Source organism: Protopterus annectens, chromosome 17.part0 (genome assembly GCF_019279795.1).
Source record: "Protopterus annectens isolate FY-2018-M chromosome 17.part0, PAN1.0, whole genome shotgun sequence".
In the NCBI taxonomy this organism is placed as follows: Eukaryota; Metazoa; Chordata; order Ceratodontiformes; family Protopteridae; genus Protopterus; species Protopterus annectens.
The window spans coordinates 249,027,872-249,054,715 of NC_056751.1; the positions used below are offsets into that span (position 1 = coordinate 249,027,872).

The following is a 26,844-nucleotide window of genomic DNA, read 5'->3' on the forward strand; positions in this document are numbered from 1 at the left end:
CCGATGATGTACCTGGCAGCATTAAGCCAGTGCTAAAGTTAAGATCTAATAGACTGTGACAATTTATTATTGTTTTTTAGGTATTCTGTTCCTGCATTAGTATACTGTTTTATATTTTGTATTTAGTTTGTTGCTGATTGGATGTCCATTGCAGCACACTATGCTGTGCTACTTGTAGAAATGTGTTTAGCTAACTGGATTAATCACATATTATTTATTTATTTATTTTTATTTTATTTTACATTTGTTAATCGTGAAAGGCCGACTGGATACAGGTCCATTTTCAGTGGAGGCCTGAGGAGAAAAGCTCCAAATGTACAAAAACAAGTGTAAATACAGTGAAATTATTTCAGTGAGTTATCACAAAACAGAGATTTGTTTAACGATATGTACACACAGGTACAAGTTTTTCTCACATACACACAGCAAAGGTTGGAAGCAAGTAGCTGAGAAAGAAATAGTTAAAGATTTCATCTGAAAAAGGAAAACGCATATATTAAAGGTGGTTATCATACTTGGTGTAGTGTTAACTTTAAATCTTTCCAGTAGGTGGGTGATAGACAGAATTTTAAACAGTTAGAGAGTCAGAGTTTTATTCCTTTAATGAGGTTCTCATTTATTAATTATGTTTGAGTGGGGGTTAGTCAGGGTTTGTACAGGGACAAAGCCACTGCATTATTATGTATTTCCTAAGGGATTTTTTGAATTGGGATAAGGAGGAGTCAGTGGTGAATTCAGCAGGAAGTAGGTTCCAGTGTTTACAAGCAGAGTTGGAGAATAGTGATTCACCAGCTGAATTATTGATTTTAACAGTTTGCACTAAAATTTTTTTGGAAGAGCAAAGGGATTTTAGGTTACTGTAGGTGGTAATAATATTTTTCAGTATGGGTGTACTGTCTGGGTGGTAGAGGATTTTGTGAACAACTATTAATTGGTTATATTGCAGTTGATAGGGTAGTTCAAGCTAGTCTAACGATTGAGGGTTAAGGCAGGGATGGGTTCTATAAGCTGATCCTGTGGCAAATCTGGCAATGTTATTGTAGCACCTAGTTAATTTATTGAGGTTTGATTTGGGAAGATGGGTGAGGCATAAAGAAGGGTTGATAACAGATGTGTACGGGCAATAACAGTTCTAGCAGATGGGGTTAGGAGTGATTTAATCCTGTATAAAGAACCTAATGTTTTATTAACTGTTTTAATAGTTTTGTCTATGTGAGCATCAAAATTGAGGTTGTTGTCAATGATCACTCCCAGTAGTTTAGTACTAGGTTCTGGGGAAATTATGGTACCACTGTTAGTTATTATGGTGAGAGGTGGTGAGGAGACCTTGCAAGTGGGGGAGAAGAGTAATAGTTTGGTTTTATTTGGGTTTAATAGTAGTTGGTGACCACACAGCTGCTGTGGTGCAGCGGTAGCATTGTCACCTCACAGCAAGAGGTTTTCCAGTTCGATTCTTGGCTGGAGCGCCTTCTGTGTGGAGTCTGCATGTCCTCCCCGTGGTCGAGTGGCATTCAGAAGACATGCGTGAATGGGTGTGCCTTTGTTGTAGGCTGGGCATTGAGCTGGCACCTCAGCATCATGAAAATCTACTGCCAATCATTAGCGGACCGGAGTTCTGCTGTGGCGACCCCTAACCGGGAAAAGCCGAGAGAAGAACAAGCAACAACAATAGTAGTTGGCAACCAGTGAGCCAGTTCTCTACTTTGTTGAAAGTGATTTGGGACAAGGATTGTAAATCTGTGGGGGAGGTGGCAGAGCAGATTAGGGTTGAGTCATCTGCATACTGAATACAAGTTGCATCAGGGATAACTTTGTACAGGTCATTAATGAATATGGAGAATAGGAGGGGACCTAATATAGATCCCTGTGGGACTCCAAGGGTGACTGGTAAAAGGGACGATAGGTTATTCTTCCATAGTACAGCTTGTTGTCTGTCACTTAGGTAAGAATGAAACCTGGTAATTGCTAGGTGATGTATGGAGAGTGATTTTAATGTGTTTAAGAGTAGCTGGTGATTTACCATATCAAATGTCTTGGATAGGTCAAGGAAGAGGGCTGAGGAGAGCTTGTTGTCATTACGGTTTTGATTTATTGTATGGGCGGAGAGAAGAGCTGAGGCTGTACTATGACAAGGTATAAATCCATGCTGGGAGGGGGTTAGGAGAGTGTTTTGATTCAGATAGGCAAGACATTGCTTCTGGATACATTTTTCCATTATTTTAGCCAAGGGAGACAGAATGGCTATAGGCCTATATTATTTGGCATAATATATATTATTCAATATGAGCTATAGTGATTAACTTTGTTGTATCCCATGTAAAATAAAACATTTAGTTCTACCTGCTATGAGCAATCTAATTACTAAGCCTTCTTATATTTAAGGTAATGAAACAATGTATTGACGTTTATGTCATGGTTGCAACAAACATAGTTCAAAGACAGTTCTTGTTTACTTCCACACATGGAATTGTACCTGTTTTTGTTGTGTATCCAGAACATGGAACTGTATCTTTGAGATGCATTTATCCTGGTTTACCTATATTCCATCAACTCACCCAAGGAAGAGTCATACTTTTTTTGAGTTTTGCAAAACAAGAAACATAATCTGAAAACATGCAGTAACATAAAATAATGTTTTTTGTAGCACCAAGCCCCTTGCACCCCATACCCACAACTTACATATACCAATCTACAGTTGCACAAAAGTGAGAAAAAGTAAAAAAAAAAAAATTAAAACACTGCAGTGCAACACCAGTTCAGTTCAGTTCTTGCAAGAGATTGTGAACTTGAAAAAGAATATAACCAAACGAACTTACAGAAAAAGCCAGTCAACAAAAAATGTGTCATTCTTTGGAGAGTTATTCCCATTTAACAAAAGTATGCACACACACACACACACACACACACACACACACACACACACACACACACACCTGTAACAATATGAACACTTTCTGTGAATTTTGCCATTAAACTTTTGAATTTGTTTTTCACTGAATTTGAGCCTAGCATGCAGAAGATGGTAGAGTGAGATCTATTTATTTGACTTGGGAGGCACTAGTAGACACATTGCAACTGAAGGACAATCGGTGATAGTTGTTTCTAGACTCTAGGTTGGCCAGCCACAATACAGAGGACCAGGGTGGAAATTTAAAAGAGCAGGCATACCTGCTTTGAGGGTGGAATGGTGAAAGGAGGTTGCTTTTTAAAACAAATTTTAGTCTATGCATTTTCAGAATAGAGAGGAGTTGGAGCATCATGGATGGATTATTTCATTATATGCCATGATTTGATAATACTTTTAGAAACCATATCTTACAGTTTTATGCAGCAAGCTTAACCTGTTTGTGTTTTAGATACATGGAGTGGATTATTCTACACTTTCTATGAAACACTGTCACTAACAGTCATCTGACTTATTACTGAACAGTGCCACACTGTGGCAAATTGCTTTCAAAGTATTTTTTTTTTTCACAAGCATACATATCTGTCATCTGTCCAAATTTTCACAGAATGTCCAGATTTTTGCCATATATTTTTGATGTGTTCCTGATAAAATTTGTGATTTTCTGGCAAACCATTAATGTCTGAAGTCTGCAAATAATGACAGACATCTGAATTTCAGACAATGTATCTTTCAGAAAATGCAGGCTGAAGCAAAACCCATTACCCTAGCAACTTTTTTAGTTTATGAGAATAATATTTAAAATCTGTCTGTGACAGGAGCATCTGCCCCCCCCCCCTTATTTTTAGCTTTGGCTTTTGTACAGAAATTTTCTCCTGAGAGGTTGCAAAATTATTTATTCATTTTCATAGACGTTCATTTTGCAATCAGATTTTCCTCATATTCTGAAATTTCTGTGATAGTGCAGATTCATATGGCTTCTGTTTATACTTCAAGAAACATAATCATTATGTCTGAAAGTAGATTCAGACTGGGTTTAGAGAAGAAATTAATTTAAAATGTGCAGTTAAAAAGTAAAATTTGCATTTTCTTTTCAGAGACTGATAATTGTTTTGCTGAATCTAAATATAGACGAAAACAACTAAGAATGTAGAAAAGCATTTTTAAACATGTAGCACAGTGATAAAATATTCTAAATTTATTTTGGATTTCAATTTTTATTTAAAGGTCTATGAAAAGGTTGCATATCTTCTAACAAACTTAGGTAAGTGAAGCTATTTGACATATTTCAACATTAGCAAAATATAATTTCTAAGGCTCACCTGCATCCTGTATTTCCATATAGACTTAGTATGGTTTAAATGACCATCTATATTTTTTAAATGTAAATGTTGATTTTTATATTTTATATGATATTGACTCTGGCATATATTTATTTCCAGTATTTTAAGCAACCCCCCCTCCCTGTGCCTTCACTGGGAACATTCTTCTTTAAGTTGTCTGGTGACGTCATTTTTTCATAGGGTAATGGGAAATTAATGTCAAGTATCACGTGGCTGCCATCCATAAATGGCAACTACTTCCCTCCTTTTTCTTTCTCCTCCCTAACTGTTTCTGCTTGTTGAATGCACATTGCATGCAAGCTGTGGGTCCCGTTAGCACCACTAAACTGTCAGTGCTCTCTTCACACAGCACAGTCTCTTCAAACAGACATTGTGTGCCTGTGATAACTGACCACCAGAATGACATGTTTTACTGTACAACTTCACTCACTAGAGTAGTCACTAGCTGCTTATTCCTATTATCCCACCCATCTCCTCAAGTGCTGAATTGCTATATTATATAAACACCAGTTACATATATTGAGTAACTTCTATACCATTGGTGCTGACTTACTTTAGCCATTGAGTACTGAACTCGAGTCATATCAGGAAATAATGTCTTATTGAAAACACCTTATTCATATATTTTTCATTATTTTGTTTCTTTCATTTTAGAGCACCCCAGGACTGAATCAGAATGGGAAAACAGTTTTGCACTGAAAATGTTCCTTTTTCAGTTTGTTAATTTGAACAGTTCAATATTTTATATCGCTTTCTTTCTTGGCAGGTAGGTCACGTTTACAGATTGTCACAATACAGACCAGGATAAAAACAGGAGAGTTTTTTTGAAACCATCATGTTTGAAGCTGCTTGACTTCTCTTACACTTTTATATCTTGTAGTTTATTTTATTTAACATAAAATCAGTTAACAAAAGCTATTGAAAGAAATGTAAGAAACTAGAGAAATATTCTACTGTGATAATTTCACTGTAATTCTATAGTGAACTCCAAGTCATTGTCTCTCTCAGTTTCTCCATTTCCTTTCAGAGGTGCTATGATATATGAATAGCATTTTTATTAAACACTTGTAACCAGGCATTTATGGAATGAATATGGTTTTACTCAGTCTGACTCAGAAGTTGTAGCACTTTTACATAGTCATTTTATGAAAGTGTTAACTTACTTTTAAAACCGGCATAGCTGACTTACTTAGGAAGATTCATTTTTTGTTTATTTTCATTGTTATTTACTCAACCTGAAAAAAATCGTTTATCTACCATAATGTTAACTGTGTCATTTTAATGTGCTGTTTTCTTGAGTTTATATTAGATAAAGTCTTTGTCATCTATTTGGAATGTCTGCATATTAGAGTGCCTATTAATCTTCATTTTTCAGATATATGACTACCATGTGAGTTCTTAGCAGTCAGCATGGACTGCCTATCATAAGGCACTCATCTGGTTGGACAATATTACATTTTATTTGCCCTCTTCTCCTCTCCCCCACATGAAAAAGGGAAAAATGCATATCTATTCTTATACATGTACCCCCTTCCATATTATTTCTTCAGTGTAATGCTGCCTATTCATTATGATAACTTCTGTTTCCTACCCTACGCAATTTTACCTAAAATGAAGATATTAGAGGAGTAATGTGTCAGAGTATCCAGTTCTAAACATAGCTGAAAAAATAAATGCCTATTTATTTTGTTATGTTTTGCTTTTTTGCAGTTGGCATGTTCATTCTAAAGATATGGGAGCTGGGCATTTCCAAGCTAGGCAACAGCCCTACAGCTCATTTGTTGTTGCTGTTGTCTTTCGGCTTTTCCTGGTTAGGGGTCACCACAGCAGAACTCTGGTCTGCTAATGGTTGGCAGTAGATTTTCATGGTGCCAAGTTGCCAGCTCAATGCCCAACCTTCAACAAAGGCATTCCCATTCACGCATGTTTTTCAGAACGGAACGCCACTCGACCCGCGGGGAAGACATGCAGACTTCACACAGAAGGCACTCCCTGCACACTAGCTGAGAATCGAATGGGAGAACCTCTTGCTGTGAGGCAACAACACTACCGCTGCACCATTGTTCCTGCCTGGAAATCCCCATCTGCTTGTCATTCCTTGATAAAAGTCAGGTGATGGGGGACAGACCAGCTTGCTAGTCCTGGGTGGCTTACTTCTCTCTCCACTACTTGGGAGACAACTCTGTCCCTCAGCACCTCCTCTGAACCCCACCATTTTTGTCTCCCAAGAGTAAACTTGCTTAAACAGACACATGTGAGCGCACACACACACACACACACACACACACACAGTTCCTCCCTAGCTTCCAGTGCTATATGCACTGTGACAATGCAGGCATAGCAGATTCAATCCCTGCTGGGTAACACCTAGTGCTCCCACTAGGTGTCATACTTGTCAGTCACAGCCACCTCCCTTCCCTAGGATGGGTGAGCTGGTAGTGACCATTGCTCTCAACTATCCTCCGCAGCCAGCTGCTACAGGTATTTAAGCCACTATTCACCTCGGATTGTCTACAATGTAATCAGGGCTTTATCCCAGACTTTATCACTCTATGCCACAAAGCTGGCTAAGAACTATCTATTATTCGACTTATTTGTTTGCTGATATATTTAATTTATTGACATTTATGTTATGTCCCTTGCATGTTACTTTCTGCCAACTCTCAAGGCCTAAAGGTTAAACCAACATGAAACTAACCAGAGTCTATAGTCATCATACATAGAAATATATTAACATATTCATATGTACTTGCAATAAAACATGAGAATTTGTGTATGTTTCTTTTTGGCACTTATCCAACATGGGTATTACATATGTTTTTTTAACCTCGTACTATAAAAAATCTTGTGTATTTTTCCTTGACAGTACTATAGTCAAATCTGAATGTTATCAGAACTTTGAAGCCTAGTTGTACCCAGGATTTTTAAAACTGTATGGCAGCTTCCAGAATGTAACCCCCTAGCATCTGCTTTCTTTATACTGCTTTTTTAAGGGCAATTGGCCTGCATGCTTGTAGAAGCTGTATTTGTTTTTTAAATATCCACTCAGTTTAATTACTTAGAGTTGTCATCTCCCTGAGAATGATGGATAAATCTGAGACTGTAACCTAGACAACACAGAAATGACTAGAGACCAGTGTTCTGAAGTAGTCAAAAGGGGAGGGTGGGAGTGAGTGGCCCATCCTGTGGTGTAGGAGGTAATCTACCTCACTGTAGAGCTGCTTTCTATTGCAGATAGCATGAAGCATATGGGTTAGGGATGTGTGCTCAGCTCCTTAAAATAATGTCTGTACAGATGATTTCACTGAATAACAGGCCCTCACATATGAGTGTTTGCACGCCATCTGTCAGGACAGAATATGGAAAATGCTGATAGCTGCCTAGATGATGGTCACACCTCTATGATGGAGCAAAAAGGGAATGGTCATGGTAGGGCTTGATGGCCAACAGGCTTAATGGGAGTTCTTGGGTCAAACCTGGGTACCTTATGTCATCAGATAAGATCAAACATTAAAGATTTTCAGCTGTTCACCATAGGCAGAAAGTCATTCATCTTTTTTTGCTGCCTTTCTGCATTAATGTCATTAACTCCAATGTGATTGTTAAGCCTTGAGTTGAGAATATCTGCACAGGGAGCATGTAAATACACTCCCAAATGTGACAAATTAGGCAGACTCTCCCTAACCAATCTTACCTCACCCCACTCCAGCCCCCCCATGCACACACACACTATCACAGCAAAAGCCACGGTGTTGTATACCTTGATTTTGTTATTGTTGTAGTATCTACTGTTCTAGAATATCTGTATCCTTTGTCAGCTAGTGCTATGGCATATAGTACTTGCAATTATAGTGGAAGAGTTAAGCCTGGCTTTTATACCTTGTGATTGTTGATGTTGTGGAATATGATACATACACTTACAGCAGAGAGTCATAAAAACCTTATGGCATTATTCCATGCAGTTAAACTGTTTTGGAAGGCTAAACTTCACTGTTGGATTAACCTTGCTACAACTAATGGTACATTATTTGCCTCAGAAAAAAAACAGAAATTGATTCAAACAGCAGACAAAAAAATATATTCACCTGGTCTGCCCATTTCCTTACTTTTGAATAATAGGAGATTCTACTTAACCATTATGTTAAATCTGTTTCTTCTGTTTTCTTCTACCAAACACAAAAACTAACTTATGTCTGTTACTAGCATTTCTGCTTTCACTGTTCTACTTATCCATTATATTACTTTTGTGTTCTACCATATACAAAAACTGACTTATGTCTGTTGCAAGAACGTCTGCATTCATTCAGTGCTCAATTTATGTCCATTAAGAAGACGATGAGGCATGGGTGTTCATTTAAGTAGTTTATTGCATACAAACATATCGGGATGGATGGCAGGAGCATTGAACTTAAACTGACTAACTGACTACATACTTGCATGCTCTCACTCTGATGCTCATTCAAAATGGCACTGTTGCTTGCACGTGCTCAGTACTTGTATGCATGTGCTGACTCACTGGAAAGCTTCTTAAAGGTATATCACATACACACTGATCTACATCCTCCCTCTTTACTGATCTGTCTCATATAAACAATGACATTTCAATAGGCATGCAGTTATACAGACAATACTAAAGAAAATCAACAGTCATGTCCAGGTTGCTGTGTGTCCAGAACTAGGTTTTGAGATGCAATCTGATCTCATAATGTAATAGTTAGGACTGGGTTTAGCAACAGGGATGGTCACTGGGGAATGTTCTGCTTCTCCACTCTCAGGGACTTTCTCAGTAACAAGGATTGCTGACGGAATGTCCTCTGGAACAGGAACATTGGACAAGTCACTCTGAGAACTAGAGTCTTTGTCACAGGCAATATGCTGTAACACTGGTTCAGACACTGGTAACAAATTGCTTCCAATATTGTCTGAATTCCATTCCTTGTGATTCCACAGTGTATGCTCTTGGCTCTTGACACAAACTTTTCACAAATCCGATGTGATCAAAACCTTCTGACGTCTGCATCCTCACTATCTCCCCTTTTTTCAGTGAACTGAGTGGTTTTATCATAGTAAGACCTCTGGGACAAACATGTTTTCAACAGTCGGGCCTTACTGCTTTGTTGTTTTTAACACATGGAACCAATAAATTACTGCTGAATGGTAATGTGGTTCTGGTTTGTCTCAACATAAGTCTCTGGATAGGTGAACCAAGATGATTATCACGAAGAATGTTTCTGAGATTTAGCAAGTTTAGAAAAACATCAGCATTGCCACATTTGGATTTCTCTAACAGCTGTTTTGCACTTTGAACTGCACAGTCAGCCAAGCCGTTTGACTGAGGGTATTCAAGACTACTCATAATATGAACAAAGTCTCACGGTTCTGCAAATTTCTTGAACTGCTGACTTGTAAACTGTGCACCATTGTCAGAAATAACTATGTGGACTACCATGGACAGAAAAATGTCTCTTGAACTTAGTAATGACAGTACTGGTAGTTAGGCTGGGAAGTAGGTCAGTCTTGAACCAATTTGAATAACCGTCTTCTAACACCAAGTAATGTTGACCATTCCACTCAAAGATATCTGTGGCTACTGCGACTAAGCTAGTTCAGGAATCTGGCTTAACTGAAGTGGTTCTTTTCGTTGATGTGGCTTTGTACTATTACATTCTGAACAAAATCAAAGTACTTTCTCAATATCTCTTGGCATAGAAGGCCAAAATACTAGTCATCTCGCACTTCTTTGGGTGGAATCAGTTTCTGGGTGGCCACAATGCAAAATCTGAATGTACTCTGGTTGCAAGGATTTTGGAACAATCACTTTAGAACCATTCATGATGATACCATTGTCTGACAGTCTCATCTCTGTATGGAAAATACTGCTGCACTTCTATTAGGGAAACAAGTTTGCTTTGAAGGCCATCCTCGACTGATAAAGAAGTTTAGCCTCTGGAGAACTGAATCTGAAGCTGTGTGAGTTCTGAGCTCATCAAGACATGTGGAAGAAAAAAATTCTCACTTCCATGACCTCAAAATCAAGTTGCTCATTGTTATGCTGTTCTGAGTTTTTTCTGGGAGATCTGAATAAAGTATCAGCAAGATAAAGAAGCCTGCCTTTTGTGTAAACAAGATTGAAATTGTACTTCTGCAATTTGAGCATGATGTGTTGCAATCTGGCAGGGGCTGTATGCATAGGCTTTCTCAAAATAGTGACTAAAGGCTGGTAATTAGTTTCTATCTGGATAGGTTAACCATAAATATGATCATGAAACTTTGAACATGCATATACAATTGTCAAAAGTGCTTTCTCAGTCTGGGCATATTGCATCTTGGTTCGGGTAAGAGTTCTCGATGCATAGGCTACTGGTCTACCCTTTTGAAGAATGACTGTATCTAGACCAAACTTAGAAGCATCACAGGAAAGAGTAACTGGTTTGTGAACATCATAGTAGCTAAGAGTTGGTGGAATGGCAATTTTCTGTTTCAAGACATCAAATACTCTTTGTTGCTCTTCTGACCAATACCAAATTACATATTTGTTTGTCATCTCTCTTAGCAGTGCTGAAAGTTGGCTTAAGTCTGGAATGAACTTGCCTAGATAGTTGGCCATGCCAAGAAATCATTGGAGTTTCAACATTGTCTGGAGCTGGCATCTCGAAAATTGCTGCTTGCTTGGAAGGATCTGGTCATAAGCCTGAACTGGTAAACAAGTGACCAACATAAGTAACTTCTCGTAGCCTAAATTTGCACTTCTTAGGATTCAGCTTAAGATTCACTTTGTGTGCTCTTTCCAGAACTTTCTTGAGGTTTCTGTCACGTTCAACTTCAACATTACCTCCTACTAGAATACCATCTACTTTAGTAGCACACGGATAACCCAAAAAAATGTGCTCCATCATATGCTGAAAGACTTCACTAGCAGAATTAATTCCAAATAGCATTCTTTGAAATCTGTATCTTCCAAATGGTGTACCGAATGTGGTTAACAATAAAGATTTTTGGTCAAGCAAAACTTGCCAAAATGAACTTTTTTCATCTAAGACAGAAAAAAACTGTGGCATTTGGCTTGACGGCAGCAACCTCTTTGACTGTGCACATTGGATAACAAGACTTTTTTAATGCTTTGTTCACATCTCTTGGATCGATACAAATTCTAATATCATCTGAGCTTTTCTTATGAGCTCTTCTACTGGACAAATTACTCTAAGCTGCACCATTTTGTCTAACTCAGCTTTGACTCTGTTCTGCATAGCTACTGGAACTTTCTGTGCTAATCTGATAACTGGGCTGACCTCTGGGTTTAACTTCATTGAGTACCCAAATGGAAGTTTTCCTAGTCTGTCTGCAAAAATATCAGCATACTCGGAAAAAATAGTTTGGGCAAATTTTGAGCTGTTGTCATTCAGGTTTACAGTTTTCAAAGTGTCTCTGAGGCCTAATAATGACTGCATGTGTCTCTTGACTACATAAAATGGCAAGTCATAGCTGTTCCCAGCAGAGTAACATGAAAGCACTACTGAGCCTTCGGTTTGAATCTCTTCACCACCATAAAGAGATTTAAACCTCAACACAGAAATAAATAGGACGTGCTGGAGGGACAGATTCATCACCCAGAGGCTCCCTACACTCTGGAACAGAATCCCAGTCCATGTTAGGCAGAGCCCCTCACTAACTCTCTTCAAGAGAAATCTTGACGAGTGGATGGGAGATCGTAGGTTTACCCCGGGGGTCATCTCTGTGTCACTACTAGACAGAGGCACAGTAAACTAAACCCTAAATGGGTGTAGTATTCTCATCCTAAGGGGTGGTGAAAGCCACACACACTCTGGCTAGGCTTATAAATGCCCTATGGCAGATAGCCTAGTATGAACCTATGAACCTATAAGCAACAAGCTTTGCACACTTTGTCAATTCAAGTTGTTCTGTACCTTTTACTCTAGAAAATGTTTCTGCTGATATCACATTGCACTTTGAGCCAGTATCTAGTTTGAGCTGTATGGGACTTCCGTTAATCTAAACAGTACAAAAGATTTTGTTCTTTGCCCACAAATCTAGTGCATTGCCTGTTTCACCCAGCACTGGTACACCATCAACATAAAAAGTAGGATCACAGCTTTCTAACTGATCAACTTGCTTCTTGGAATTCCCTCTTTTAATAAAAGAATGTGTCTTACTTGAAATACAAAACCTTTTCAAATGATTCCATTGTTGCAAGAATGGCACTGCTGACTAAAAGCTAAGCACTTTTCTTGTCTGGGTTCATGATTACAACCACAATTATGACAGTTGACTATGAGGTTTGCCGAGTCACCCCTGTGCTTTGCTGTGTGGACCTTAGGCCTTACTGAACTAGCTCTGGGTTTTATTGAAGTTGCCACACCCTTGGTTCTGTATCTTTTAATCTTGTGCTGTGCTGCATACTATCTACATAAGCTGTGGAAGGTACTGGAAGGCTTGCTTTCTCATTTGTAAGCATACTGTTGTGCCTTTCTGTAATCTTGTGTATCTGACAAATCTCAGTGGCCTTATTTAACATCAAATCACTGTCTTGAAACAAAATCTTTCTCTCTGTGTCATTATTAATACCACATGCAAGCCTGTCCTTTATCAGCTTATCTCTCAAATCCCCAAATCTGAACGTCTTAGCCTTATTTCTCAAATCAGATATATGTGCTGCAAAAGTTTCACCAGGTTTTTGTTTTGATCTCTTGTGTAAAATAAGTGCCGTTCCATTGTAATATTTGTTTGGGGGTTACACATTTCTCTAAATTTACATTTTAAGCACTCAGGTAGTCGGTGTCATCTTCAGTTTTTTTAGCCACTTCCAAATGTTTTAAACATATGTCTTTTCAACCATAATGGTATTAGAATATCCTGTCTCAGTGTCATAAGATTACAGTTTTTCTGACATAATTATCCATTTTAAAAGTGTCACATCTTCTTAATAACATTACTTTTGTTTACAACTCTTAAACAGGAATGTGTACACAAATACAAAAATATGATAACATTATAGAAGTACAATGTTATCATACATACCTTTCAACTGTCCAGATTTTTACCTCATATTTTTGGTCTGTTTTTCATAAAAGATATGGTTTTCTGGCAAATCACTGAGGACCAAACTAAAAAAAATAATGCCAGACACCTGAGTTATACCCTTTAGAAAATTCATGCTAATCCAAAACATTACTCTCTTAGCTTTCTAAGTTTATAAGAGACATATTTAAAAAATGTCCCTATTTTTGGGCCTTTGTCGCCCCAATATTTATGGCTTTGTCCAGATTTCTTAGTCTAAGAGGTTGAGAGGTATGATAAAAAAATACTTCCAAGAAATAACAAAATGAATATAGTAATTAAAGTTTCAACTTGTGCATATAATTAAATCATATTCATGGTGTGCTTTATCATATCAACACAGACAAAGTTTACTGGTTCTCATTCATCATTAATAAACAAATAACAGTTAATGTATAATATTATGCAGGTACAAGCATTCAAAATTTGAGGGTAATGCTACTCAATGCTAGAAGTCTAAACCTCAAAATGCACTCACTCGAGGCACTCCTTAAAATGGAGAACATCGACATCCATGCAGTGACAGAGACCTGGTTCAAGGCTCCAGAGAGCACCTTTGCATTACCAGGCTATAATTCATACCACACATTTTGGCCACCTAACCTGGACCAAAACACTAAAGGAGGAGGCGTGTCCATATTCATTAAGGATATGCACACCCCCAGGCTAGTTGCTCAACATAATGCATCCGAAATTATCCAAGTGCAACTAACACTGCAAGACTGCAATCCAGGTTGTAGCTTGTTACAGATCCCCCGCCATGCCCCAGGATGCCCACTCCACATTTCTTGATATACTGGATAATATTAAGGTACAGCCCAATACCCTAATAATGGGCGATTTCAACAACCCCACCATCAACTGGGAAAATTACTCATGGACTAACTCATTTGCTCAACGTTTTCTGTTTTTTTTTGTAATTCATAAATTCCAATGCCCTGGATCAGCTTGTCCATGCCACCACCAAGGGCAGCAATATCCTGGACCTGGTCATTACCAATATGGGCAACCGATGTTCCACACCAGAGGTCAACTCCTCGCTGGTCAGATCCGACCACCAGCTAATCACCCTAGACATCCATATCCTGCCCTCACCCCCATTAAGGAAATCACTGTAAAACTTCTCCAAAGCCAACTTCATGCATCTTAAGACAGAAGTGGCAAACTTCGCTACACCCATACAGATGGAAAATAGAGGTATGACTGCTGAATCCTTTACAATTGCATTGTATAAGCACATACACGAGTTCATCCATCCCCAACAGAACCAAGACGCTTATCCTCCAAAAAGGAAGCCAATCTGGTGTTCCCCTGCCATAAATAAACTCTACAAGAGAAGGAAGAAGCTATTGCAAAAAAAAGAGTAAAATCCTCTGATTGCAGGAACTCCCTGGTCAGCCTCAGTAAGCAGCTGAGATCACTCATAAAATCCTCCAAAGCTAGTTAAGAAAATAAAATCATCACTGATTCTAAAGACAACTATATATATATATATCTTTCTCATATTACAGAAGTAGACACATTTCTCCAAAGCAAACTATCATTTGACAGAGATTATAACACCAATAAGACTGGCTGATGGATAATATCATCCACCTTAAGATAACAACATATGGTTTCTACAGGTATGTTTTAAGTGTATCTTTGTAACATTTTATCTAACCATCACAGAAGTTTTGACTTTGACCAAGCTGTGGGTACAAACATTATCCTGGGAATGTCTAGTCCAGCAGAACTGAAGCTGGAGGATTAATGCTTTGGCACTAGTAAACTTGGCTTTAACTGAACACTGATTAACATGTCAATCTTCCCATTTTATATGGATCTTTTTCAGAGCTGACGGTACTAACTTTACAGGCTCTTTGCATGACGTTGGTAAGTCGGCAAGGTAGAGATGATCTCCAAAGTATAAAACTGATGAAACCTTTTAATTTATTCAGTAAGAAAGACATAGCAGAAGGTGCTGGAGAGATCTGACTGGTCCTTCAAAATTTTCAAGCACTTGAGTCTCAGCCATATCAATAACAGAATTCTCTATTTTTTTTCATAGATAGTCATCCCATATCCAAGCTAAAGTCAGGCAAATATATGTCATTGTTCCATTCATGCATTTGGTTTTCTTGGTATGTACTTTCATTCTCATCCATGCTACCTTACCAGTGGAAATGAAGAGAACATAGAATGGAGGATGGCTGCTCAGTCATGAAGGGCTGCATTCAAAGAATATCTTCGCTAAGTCACCTCTTGCTAATCTCATTTACTTCACTGACCGGGTCATTTCTGCACCAAATAAGAGTTACCTAAAAGTTGCATGACATGCACTCACAGAAGTTGATCAAAGTCTGGCACTTTGCTAAAGTCCTAGGAAAATCAAAGTGCTCAACCTGCCTGCTAGGCCTTGCAAATACCATTTCACATTTCACCATCAAGGGACAGTTTCTTGAGAGAATTGGGAACTTTTCTTACTATTGTAACTACCTTGCTCTAACTGAAAAGCGTCAAGGTGTTTGGGGCAGGATCATCACTTATATACTGGAATTACATTGTATGATTTAGGGCAGCAACTTCAGTCCTCGGTTTTGTGATAACTGAAGTGCGAGTATAGGGAAATACACACTAACCCTGAAACTGCTCTATCTGGGAGTATTCCATCTTCTCATAATTCACACACTCTGCACCTACCTTCTGAAACCAGCGACCGTCCGAGTCCGACCAACAGAATGAACATCCACATAATCCAGCCAAAATAAACGAAGCCAGCGACCGTCCGACCATGTCTGAAACCCAGATCACTCTACACGACGCCCACGCAACGAAATTCCCATGAGAGCTGAGAGAGAGCTCTCAGCTCACTCCTCATTGGCCCTGACTGCAAGGGAAGCAGTCCGGAGCTCCTCTGTTCTGTGCGGTAGTTGACCGGCCCGCACAGATGTCTGGGTATCCTACACAGCACAGGTTGCTGGGTACCCGTTTCTCTGCATTCGGACTGCCGATAAAGGCAGTCTGAATGAAATTTTTGTTTCACGGATTTTTTTTCTTGTTTTTTTTCTAGGTGGGAGGGCTGCAGACTGGGATTCTTAACAGTGGACGATGGACATTTACTAAATAATCAAACAATCCGTGACAACATCTGTAGGCCCAAAGCGCCCCCTGCTGCTTGGAGCCCTGAGGCAATTGCCTCACTTCGCCTCTTGTAGTTACGCCACTGGCCGTTCCATTGTAATATTTGTTTGGGGGTTACACATTTCTCTAAATTTACATTTTAAGCACTCAGGTAGTCGGTGTCATCTTCAGTTTTTTTAGCCACTTCCAAATGTTTTAAACATATGTCTTTTCAACCATAATGGTATTAGAATATCCTGTCTCAGTGTCATAAGATTACAGTTTTTCTGACATAATTATCCATTTTAAAAGTGTCACATCTTCTTAATAACATTACTTTTGTTTACAACTCTTAAACAGGAATGTGTACACAAATACAAAAATATGATAACATTATAGAAGTACAATGTTATCATACGTACCTTTCAACTGTCCAGATTTTTACCTCATATTTTTGGTCTGTTTTTCATAAAAGATATGGTTTTCTGGCAAATCACTGAGGACCAAACTAAAAAAAATAATGCCAGACACCTGAGTTATACCCTTTAGAAAATTCATGCTAATCCAAAACATTACTCTCTTAGCTTTCTAAGTTTATAAGAGACATATTTAAAAAATGTCCCTATTTTTGGGCCTTTGTCGCCCCAATATTTATGGCTTTGTCCAGATTTCTTAGTCTAAGAGGTTGAGAGGTATGATAAAAAAATACTTCCAAGAAATAACAAAATGAATATAGTAATTAAAGTTTCAACTTGTGCATATAATTAAATCATATTCATGGTGTGCTTTATCATATCAACACAGACAAAGTTTACTGGTTCTCATTCATCATTAATAAACAAATAACAGTTAATGTATAATATTATGCAGGTACAAGCATTCAAAATTTGAGGGTAATGCTACTCAATGCTAGAAGTCTAAACCTCAAAATGCACTCACTCGAGGCACTCCTTAAAATGGAGAACATCGACATCCATGCAGTGACAGAGACCTGGTTCAAGGCTCCAGAGAGCACCTTTGCATTACCAGGCTATAATTCATACCACACATTTTGGCCACCTAACCTGGACCAAAACACTAAAGGAGGAGGCGTGTCCATATTCATTAAGGATATGCACACCCCCAGGCTAGTTGCTCAACATAATGCATCCGAAATTATCCAAGTGCAACTAACACTGCAAGACTGCAATCCAGGTTGTAGCTTGTTACAGATCCCCCGCCATGCCCCAGGATGCCCACTCCACATTTCTTGATATACTGGATAATATTAAGGTACAGCCCAATACCCTAATAATGGGCGATTTCAACAACCCCACCATCAACTGGGAAAATTACTCATGGACTAACTCATTTGCTCAACGTTTTCTGTTTTTTTTTGTAATTCATAAATTCCAATGCCCTGGATCAGCTTGTCCATGCCACCACCAAGGGCAGCAATATCCTGGACCTGGTCATTACCAATATGGGCAACCGATGTTCCACACCAGAGGTCAACTCCTCGCTGGTCAGATCCGACCACCAGCTAATCACCCTAGACATCCATATCCTGCCCCTCACCCCCCATTAAGGAAATCACTGTAAAAAACTTCTCCAAAGCCAACTTCATGCATCTTAAGACAGAAGTGGCAAACTTCGCTACACCCATACAGATGGAAAATAGAGGTATGACTGCTGAATCCTTTACAATTGCATTGTATAAGCACATACACGAGTTCATCCGTCCCCAACAGAACCAAGACGCTATCCTCCAAAAAAAGGAAGCCAATCTGGTGTTCCCCTGCCATAAATAAACTCTACAACAGAAGGAAGAAGCTATTGCAAAAAAAGAGTAAAATCCTCTGATTGCAGGAACTCCCTGGTCAGCCTCAGTAAGCAGCTGAGATCACTCATAAAATCCTCCAAAGCTAGTTAAGAAAATAAAATCATCACTGATTCTAAAGACAACTACAAAGCATTCTACAGCTATGTCAAGAATCTTAATGGCAACACTCAGATCTGCTCTGAGCTACAGCACAATGGCACTAGATATACAGAACCAACTGATATTGCCATCATCCTGGCAGATAGGTTCAGTGCAAACTTTACCCCGCCCACCCCCCAAAGGGCCCTTCTCTATAATGAAAGAATGCAAAGCCCCTGTAATCATGGAAGCACAAGTAAAGGCCGTACTCACCAAAGCCAAGAACACAGCATCCATGGGCCCAGACAACATCCCAGGCTGCGTTCTGCATGAAATGCAGAATGAACTGGCACCTCACCTAAGTACCACATTCAGTCATAGCCTCACTTCAGGATTTGTGCCTACTGAATGGCGCACAGCGATGGTTATCCCACTGCATAAAGGGGGTGCCACCATGGACCCCTGGAACTATCTCCCCATTAGCCTGATGAGCCTGGTCTGCAAGGCCATGGAATGTATCATCTTGGATCTTATAAACAAGGACATAGGTAACATCCAAACTCTGGACCCCACTCAGTTTGGGTTTGTAAAAGGTAGATTATGTCTCCTAAACCTGACTGACTTCTTTAAAGCAGTCACCAGAGCAATGGATGAGGGTAAGGTTGTGCACACAGCCTTTCTTGACCTCACCAAGGTTTTTGACACCACCCCCCACTCTGGAATTATAGATAAACTCACTAAACTGGGCATTAATGTCACAAGATGGGTGGCCAACTGGCTCACTGACAAAACCCACACAGTGAATGTAGCCTACTGCAAATCCAACTTCAGACCAGTGACAAGTGGAGTACCACAGGGCTCATTCCTGAGTCCACTCCTGTTTGGCATCTACTTCTCAGAAGTCCAGGCTAACACTGCAGGTCTTTGGCTAATGAAGTTCACAGACAACTGCAAACTAGGAGCCATAATAGAATCTCCTAATGATGTGAACATTCTACTAAGGGGCCTCACTGAGACTGATGCTTGGTGTCAGAGTCATGACCTCAAGCTCAATGCCAAGAAGTCCCCTTTGGAAAAAACACTGTACCCATGAACTACCACATAGGTGGTAGCCTACTAAACACCAAAAGTGTGATAAGAGACCGTGGGACACAGGTGAACAGTAGTCTCTCCTTTGATAATCACCTCGCCACAGTAGTCAGAAAATCTTTTTACATGGCACACCTCATCACAAAGGGGTTTTCCTCCAGAAAAAAAAAGAGGTCATTGTTCCTCTCTACTCATTCCTCATCAGACCCATTATAGAGTACAATGCCCCATTTGGCACGTACCTCGCAAGATATCTACAACAAGTGGAAAGGACTCAGAAACACCTCACTAAGAGGATTATTGGCGACAAACAGATGCCATACGCAGACCATCTCAAAAAACTTCAGCTCTATTCCATCGCATATCGCCTACTCAGAGGCGACCTCTGCCTAACATACAAAGCCATGTCAAACCCAGATCTGTTAGACAAGCTACACTTAAAGAAATCCCAATCTCTCCAAGACATATGCTCCAGGGACCTAAAACTTGTCACCACAATAAACAGAACATGCTGGAAGGATAGATTCCTGTCCCAGAGCCTTCCCATGCTCTGGAACAGACTACCCATTCATATCAAACAAAGCTCCTCATTAGCCCTCTTTAAGAAAAATCTTGACAATTGGATGGGAAATAGGAAATTCACCCCGGGGATCGCTTCTGTGGCTCTGCTTGACAGGGGCACAGGAAAATAATTTTCTTGGGTGGCGAAAGCCAGGGAACTTTTTTTGGCTAGGCTTATATAGGACAGAGGGCCAATAGCCTAGTACCTACCTATGAACCTATATTAAAATTGCTTAATATGGCAACTTCATGTATGATCTGTACCTGGATATGTATCTAAATGCTGCAACCAGAGCATGCAGATGTTAAAAGGTGTGCTGTCTTGCCCCAAGGTCATGTATCTCTAACACTAACCAATAACACATCTTGGACTGTAGGTGGAGATTCCTGCTTCCTTCTTTTCTAACTACGTTTTTAACTAAAATCATTGGTAAATCAATAAGACATCTCTTTTGTCTTTATCAAGAGTGAAACCAAAACACTCCTAAAAATATAAATGAATAATCAGTTTTAATTTGTATCCCCACAGATCTGTCAATAGTATGCGAAGATCTTTTTTTTTTTTATTGCCTCAGTTTGGGGAAATCTCAAAATAAGTGGTGGCAAGATCCCAAGTCTCCCGTCTGAGAGGACCAACATAACCCATAACATTCTAGGAAAATACAAACCAGACCATTTAAAATGAAAATATTTATGTATGCATGTCCAGATGTAATTTGTCTCATGTCCTGAAAGCTTTTAATAGGTTTACATTATCAACTTGTCAAGTTAATAGCTGGCAGTTTTTTCTACAGTATACCCCAGCATAAATGGCAGTGCATGTAAAACATACATTACTGAAGAATACAAAAAAAGAGCTTAACAAGGTTATCTGATTTCATTAGCTTGTTGTGTGCATCTGTTTTGTGAGAATGTTTCTTAAATGTTTCATTCTACTTCAAATGATTGCTTCGACAGTTTTCATTGTAAAAGATGTTACAGTTATCTAAGGAAACTTCTTTGTTAATATTACAAGTGGTGCTGCGGTAGCGTTGTCGCCTCAAAGTTAGACGTTGCCCATTCGATCCTCAGAGTGTCTTCTGTGTGGTGACATGCGTGAACAGGCATTCCTTTGTGGAAGGTTGTGCGTTAGGCCCGGCAAGCCAGCACATAAAACTCTACTGCCAATCATTAGCAGACCGGAGTTCCGCTGTAGCGACCCCTAACCGGGAAAAGCTGAAAGACAGAAACAGAAACATTGGTGAAAGTCTATATGACAGGAAAATAATGCTTTCACGGGAATTCATTAAAGACCATAGCATACGTTCTACGGCTTACCAAAGGAAGGCTCCTTTCAGAGTGACATGCCCATTTGTAAATCATGTCAGACCTCATTAGTGGCTAAATTACATGTTTCTTGAATTACAGGTACTACTTCAATGTGTAAATCACATTTGATGTGCATGTTGCAGTAGTAGCCTGCTGTTCTTGTCAGCGGTGGAATCTCCCCTTCCAGTCACTCTCTCACACATACACACATAATCGTACATATAGTTGTGTGTGTGTGTGTATATGTATATATATATATATATATATATATATATATATATATATATATATATATATACATATATATATGTACATATATATAGGTCTATGTTGTATTATCGAAAATACAGTTCATTGAACCATACTTCGGATAACTGACTTCCGTGAAAGTACATTATATCGACAATGCACTTTTGCATCAAAATAAAAATAAAAAAACACACTAAACACCCCTGTAACCCCCACACACCCCCTACTTTAATATTTTCACTCTGAGATCACACTACAGTGGGGAAAAGGGAATATTCCCTTATCCCCACTGTACCCCGATCTCAACAAGAGTTTAATTACTTGTACATCAATACTACACATTGATGTACAACTAACATTACACGCAAACTGAATGTTTTTTTTTTTAGTTTTCTTTAGCAAAAGTGCATTTTCAATAAAATGCACTTTCGCTAAAGTAGGTCCATGAAAGTACGGTTCAATGAACAGTACTTTTGATATAACAACTAGAACCCATATATATATATATATATATATATATATATATATATATATATCTATACACACACACACACACACACACACACACACACACACACACACACACACACACACACACACTACAGTCCCTCTATCCATCTCTACTCTCCCATGGTCTCCCCAACCACTGTAAAACTTTGGTGCCATTACGCCACATATGGTATAGGCCCTGGTGGTCTAGTGTATCACATAGCCTTTTGGTTCCCTTTACAATGTAGGTGGCACTTTAAGGAGCCAGCCCTGATGTTCTAGTGGTTTCTCCCACCACCCTGATCCCCATACTAACTTGTGGCCATTATGGCATATAAGAATGCAAGTCCCGGAGTCTGCTAGTTTGCCCCCCCAATCCCCATCATTCCTTAAGTCACTTTAATGATTATTCCCTGGTGTCTACTGTATCCCCATCCTCTTTTCCCCATAGTAACATTGATACCACTGTGGTACTTTAGGGATTTATGCCTGATGTCCAGTGTCCATTTATCCCCCCAACACAGTCCCCATTTTGATGCCGTGGCCATTATGGCACTTTTATAGTAAGTCCTTATGTCTAGTGGATCCCCCTACCACTTTTGTGTTCAGTGGTTGAGCACAGCCTTTTTCGCCATGTTTGCTTCCACAGTGTGGTGGGAATAGCCCTGCTGATCTGCATGGCCAAGTGCTTTCTTGAATTGCTTGACCATGTAGATGACTTGTTGGCAGCCATTCTGGGGAACCAGAGCACATAGTTAATTAGCATATGCCTCTCCCCTGGAATGCCTCATTAGCATTCAGCACAGCCACAGGGCCATGGTGCAGCATGTCATCAGTAGAGTGCTTACTAAATACAAAAACATACTGCAACATGTACACAACTGTGCACATTTATGAATCCAGCCCATTGTCTTTACCGCTAGGTCTGCTGCTAGTACAGCTTGCTAGCTAGGTTTTCAGGCCCCTTTATTGTAGTTTCCAGCTCTGGTGGCACCATCCACCTCTGCATCTGCCTAGGTTTATTAATACTCAAGTGTGCACACAAGTCTCTGATCTTGTTAACCTGAATCTATCTTTGCTAGGGCAAGTATGTCATATTTCCAGTTTCATCATCTTTTCGATACATTGGCTGCATCAGTGCTCTACAGTGGCACAAAAAAGACAGAGCTGCTCATATATTGCTAATCTTACCAGTTGTTTTATAGTCTGATTCAGAGATAAAAAACCTCTATCACTTTAATAAATTGCCTAATATAGGTAAGTCAGTTTATGTGATTGGTAAAAAATGTGATTGAGAGACATCCTTGGAAACAGTGATTATCAACTCATTTGCATATCTCTGAAGCTCTGAATTGCACATTTTTACCACTAGCACTGTCAGACACATGACAACAGTAGCATTACACTGGTAGCACATGCAGCATGTTGGCACAGGAACCCACTACACTCACACACACATACAACCCTATTTATGCCTCTACAAACATACATACACACACACACACACACACACACACACACACACACACACACACACACACACACACACACACACACACACACTTCTACACATGCACACATTAATACATCCCACATCCTTGTTCGATTCTCAGCTAGAGCGTCTTCTGTGTGGAGACATGCGTGAATGGGCATACCTTCGTTGAAGGTTGTGCATCAGAGCCGGCAACTCAGTACGTAAAAATCTACTGCCAGTCATTAGCAGACCGGAGTTCCGCTGTGGCGACCCCTAACCGGGAAAAGCCGAAAGATACAACAACATCCTTAAGTATCTGCGGAGCTTCCCTGTACTTATATGCACAGTAACTGTTTCCATTGAAGTCAATATGGACTGTTTTCTTTTGATGGTGTTAAATTTTTCTGATTACTATCATAATTTATGTAGTCATCCTATTTTCTGAATCACTTTGAGATAAATCTGTAGCTGTAGGCATTTCTGTGAGACACCACATGGCTATTTAGCATTAACGACACCTCTAGATTGTCTCATTAGCATCCACCAGAGACAACAGGACTGCCTTCCACTCCTTCTTCCCACTAGGTGGAAATCACAGTGGTAGGGCAGCCTATAATTTGATCTGGGTTGCCATATGTGGGAAGCTACTGTTGGCAAGGCTTACCTTTTCATAATAATTCTTTCAGAATTTCAGTCTGATTTTTTAGTTCACAACAAAGAGCAATACCTTCTGCCATCACCAGCTAGTGTGAAATATTTTATTATTTTTGACCTTTCTAAAAAGTCAAACTTCAGTGAAGTTAGAGTGTGCGCGCGCGCGTGTGTGTGTGTGTGTGTGTGTTTGTGTGTGTGTGTGTATGTGTGTGTCTTTAATAGAGACTCATTTAAGATTTAAAAAACTTTTTTTTCGTACGAAGTAATGCTTACTGTATTTCAATTCTACCAAAACATGACTATAATAAAAATTTAATGTAACACGCCTCTCTGTTCTAGCTTGCTATCCTTAATGAAATAGAGCAAAGTACACAAAAGTACAATTTGCACTTTTCGTCTAGCTCATATAACTTTATGGAAATAGGTCTCTATACTTCCATTTAACCATGCAGTAGCAGCATTTTTCAGTTATTTAATTACCTTAGAAATTCATAAATTGCACACAGTATAATAAAGGATGCTATCTTTACTTTGTAATACAGTAAATATTTAAGTATAAAAAAACAAATAAATTACATTTAATCTCTTGCAAAGAAAGTATGTAACATGGAAACACACTTTTAAATATGCTTGCGAAGAATTTTTATGGCATTCAAATAGAAGCTCCTCAGAAGGCATTGAACTTTGATCATTGCGTAAACAGCATAATTGACACGAATGGCTTTGATGTTATCCCCAGTTAAGCATAAACAATGTATCATTTTTTTTTGTAACCTATTCGGTTCTTAAATTACTGCTGAAATTTGTATATAAGTAATTCAGAAGTGCAAATTTCATTTTCTACTGAAATAAATATGTTAAAAAGACTATATTTTTCCAAGGATTCATTAACTATCTACTGCATCATGTTAAGTGCAATAAAAAAAACCTGTTTCCATGATGCAGTATGTAGCGATTCATCCAAGCACATTAGCTGCAGTGAAGAAAGACCTCATTATTAGCTAATCGGCATGTCTGTGAATCACAGTTAACTATGATGGAGTGCAAATCAACATTTCTGTAGTAGTTGGCAGTGGCAGATGCATCATGCTAGCATCAGCACCCCTTCCCACTCAGTCACTCTTACACACACACACACACACACACGCACACACACACACACACACACACACACACACACACACACACACACACACACACACACACACACACACACACACACATATAGTAAAACACACATACACACACACACACACACACACACACACACACACACACACACACACACACACACACACACACACACACATAGTAAAACACACACACACACACACACACACACACACACACACACACACACACACACACACACACACATATAAACACACATACATCCATGTGCGCACACACACACATACACACACACACACACATAGTAAAACACATGCACACACACACACACACACACACACACACACACAGTAAAACATACATACACACACACATAGTAAAACACACACACACACACATACACACACACACACACACACACAGTAAAACACACATACACACACACATAGTAAAACACACATACACACACACACACATAGTAAAACATACATACACACACACACATAGTAAAACACACACACACATAGTAAAACACACATGCGCACACACACATAGTAAAACACACATGCACACACACACACATAGTAAAACACACATACACACACACATAATAAAATACACATACACACACACACACTCACACATAGTAAAGAATACACACACACACACACACACACACACACACACACACACACACACACATAGTAAAACACACATACACACACACATAGTAAAACACATGCACACACACACACACACACATAGTAAAACATACATACACACGCACACACACACACACACACATAGTAAAACACATACACACACACACACACACACACACACACACAGTAAAACACACACACACACATAGTAAAACACACATACAAACACACACACACACACACACACACACACAGTAAAACACACATACACACACACATAGTTAAACACACATACACACACACATAGTAAAACACACACACACACACACACACACACACACACACACACACACACACACACACATAGTAAAACACACATGCACACACACATAGTAAAACACACATGCACACACACACACACACATAGTAAAACACACATACACACACACATAATAAAACACACATACACACACACACTCACACATAGTAAAGCATACACACACACACACACACACACACACACACACACACACACACACACACATAGTAAAACACACATACACACACACACATAGTAAAACACACATACACACACACACATACACACACACACACACACACACACACACACACACACACACACAGTAAAACACACATACACACACATAGTAAAACACACATACACACACACGCACACACACACACACACACACACACACACACACACCAAATACCTCATACTTCTTCCCATTGTCAGAATGTCCACTCCTGCCCAGGCAAGTCACAGATGATTACAATCAGTCCTTAATACTAAATATTTGAGTTTCATACGTCATATCTTTTAATAAATGATTGCTGCGGCATCCTACATGGTTGAGAGATATGCCACATATTTCCTGTCT

General features: G+C 39.2%; 1 protein-coding gene across 1 annotated transcript in view; it reads left to right on the plus strand.

The window, feature by feature from the left end:
- The window catches only part of ANO3 (anoctamin 3), a 3,574,693-nt gene that overhangs the window by 3,263,565 nt on the left and 284,284 nt on the right, over nucleotides 1-26,844 (plus strand). The window contains exons 18-19 of the mRNA XM_044059352.1: nucleotides 4,133-4,169; nucleotides 4,903-5,014. Coding sequence (XP_043915287.1) covers nucleotides 4,133-4,169; nucleotides 4,903-5,014 — 149 coding nt within the window. The remainder of the gene's footprint in view (nucleotides 1-4,132; nucleotides 4,170-4,902; nucleotides 5,015-26,844) is intronic.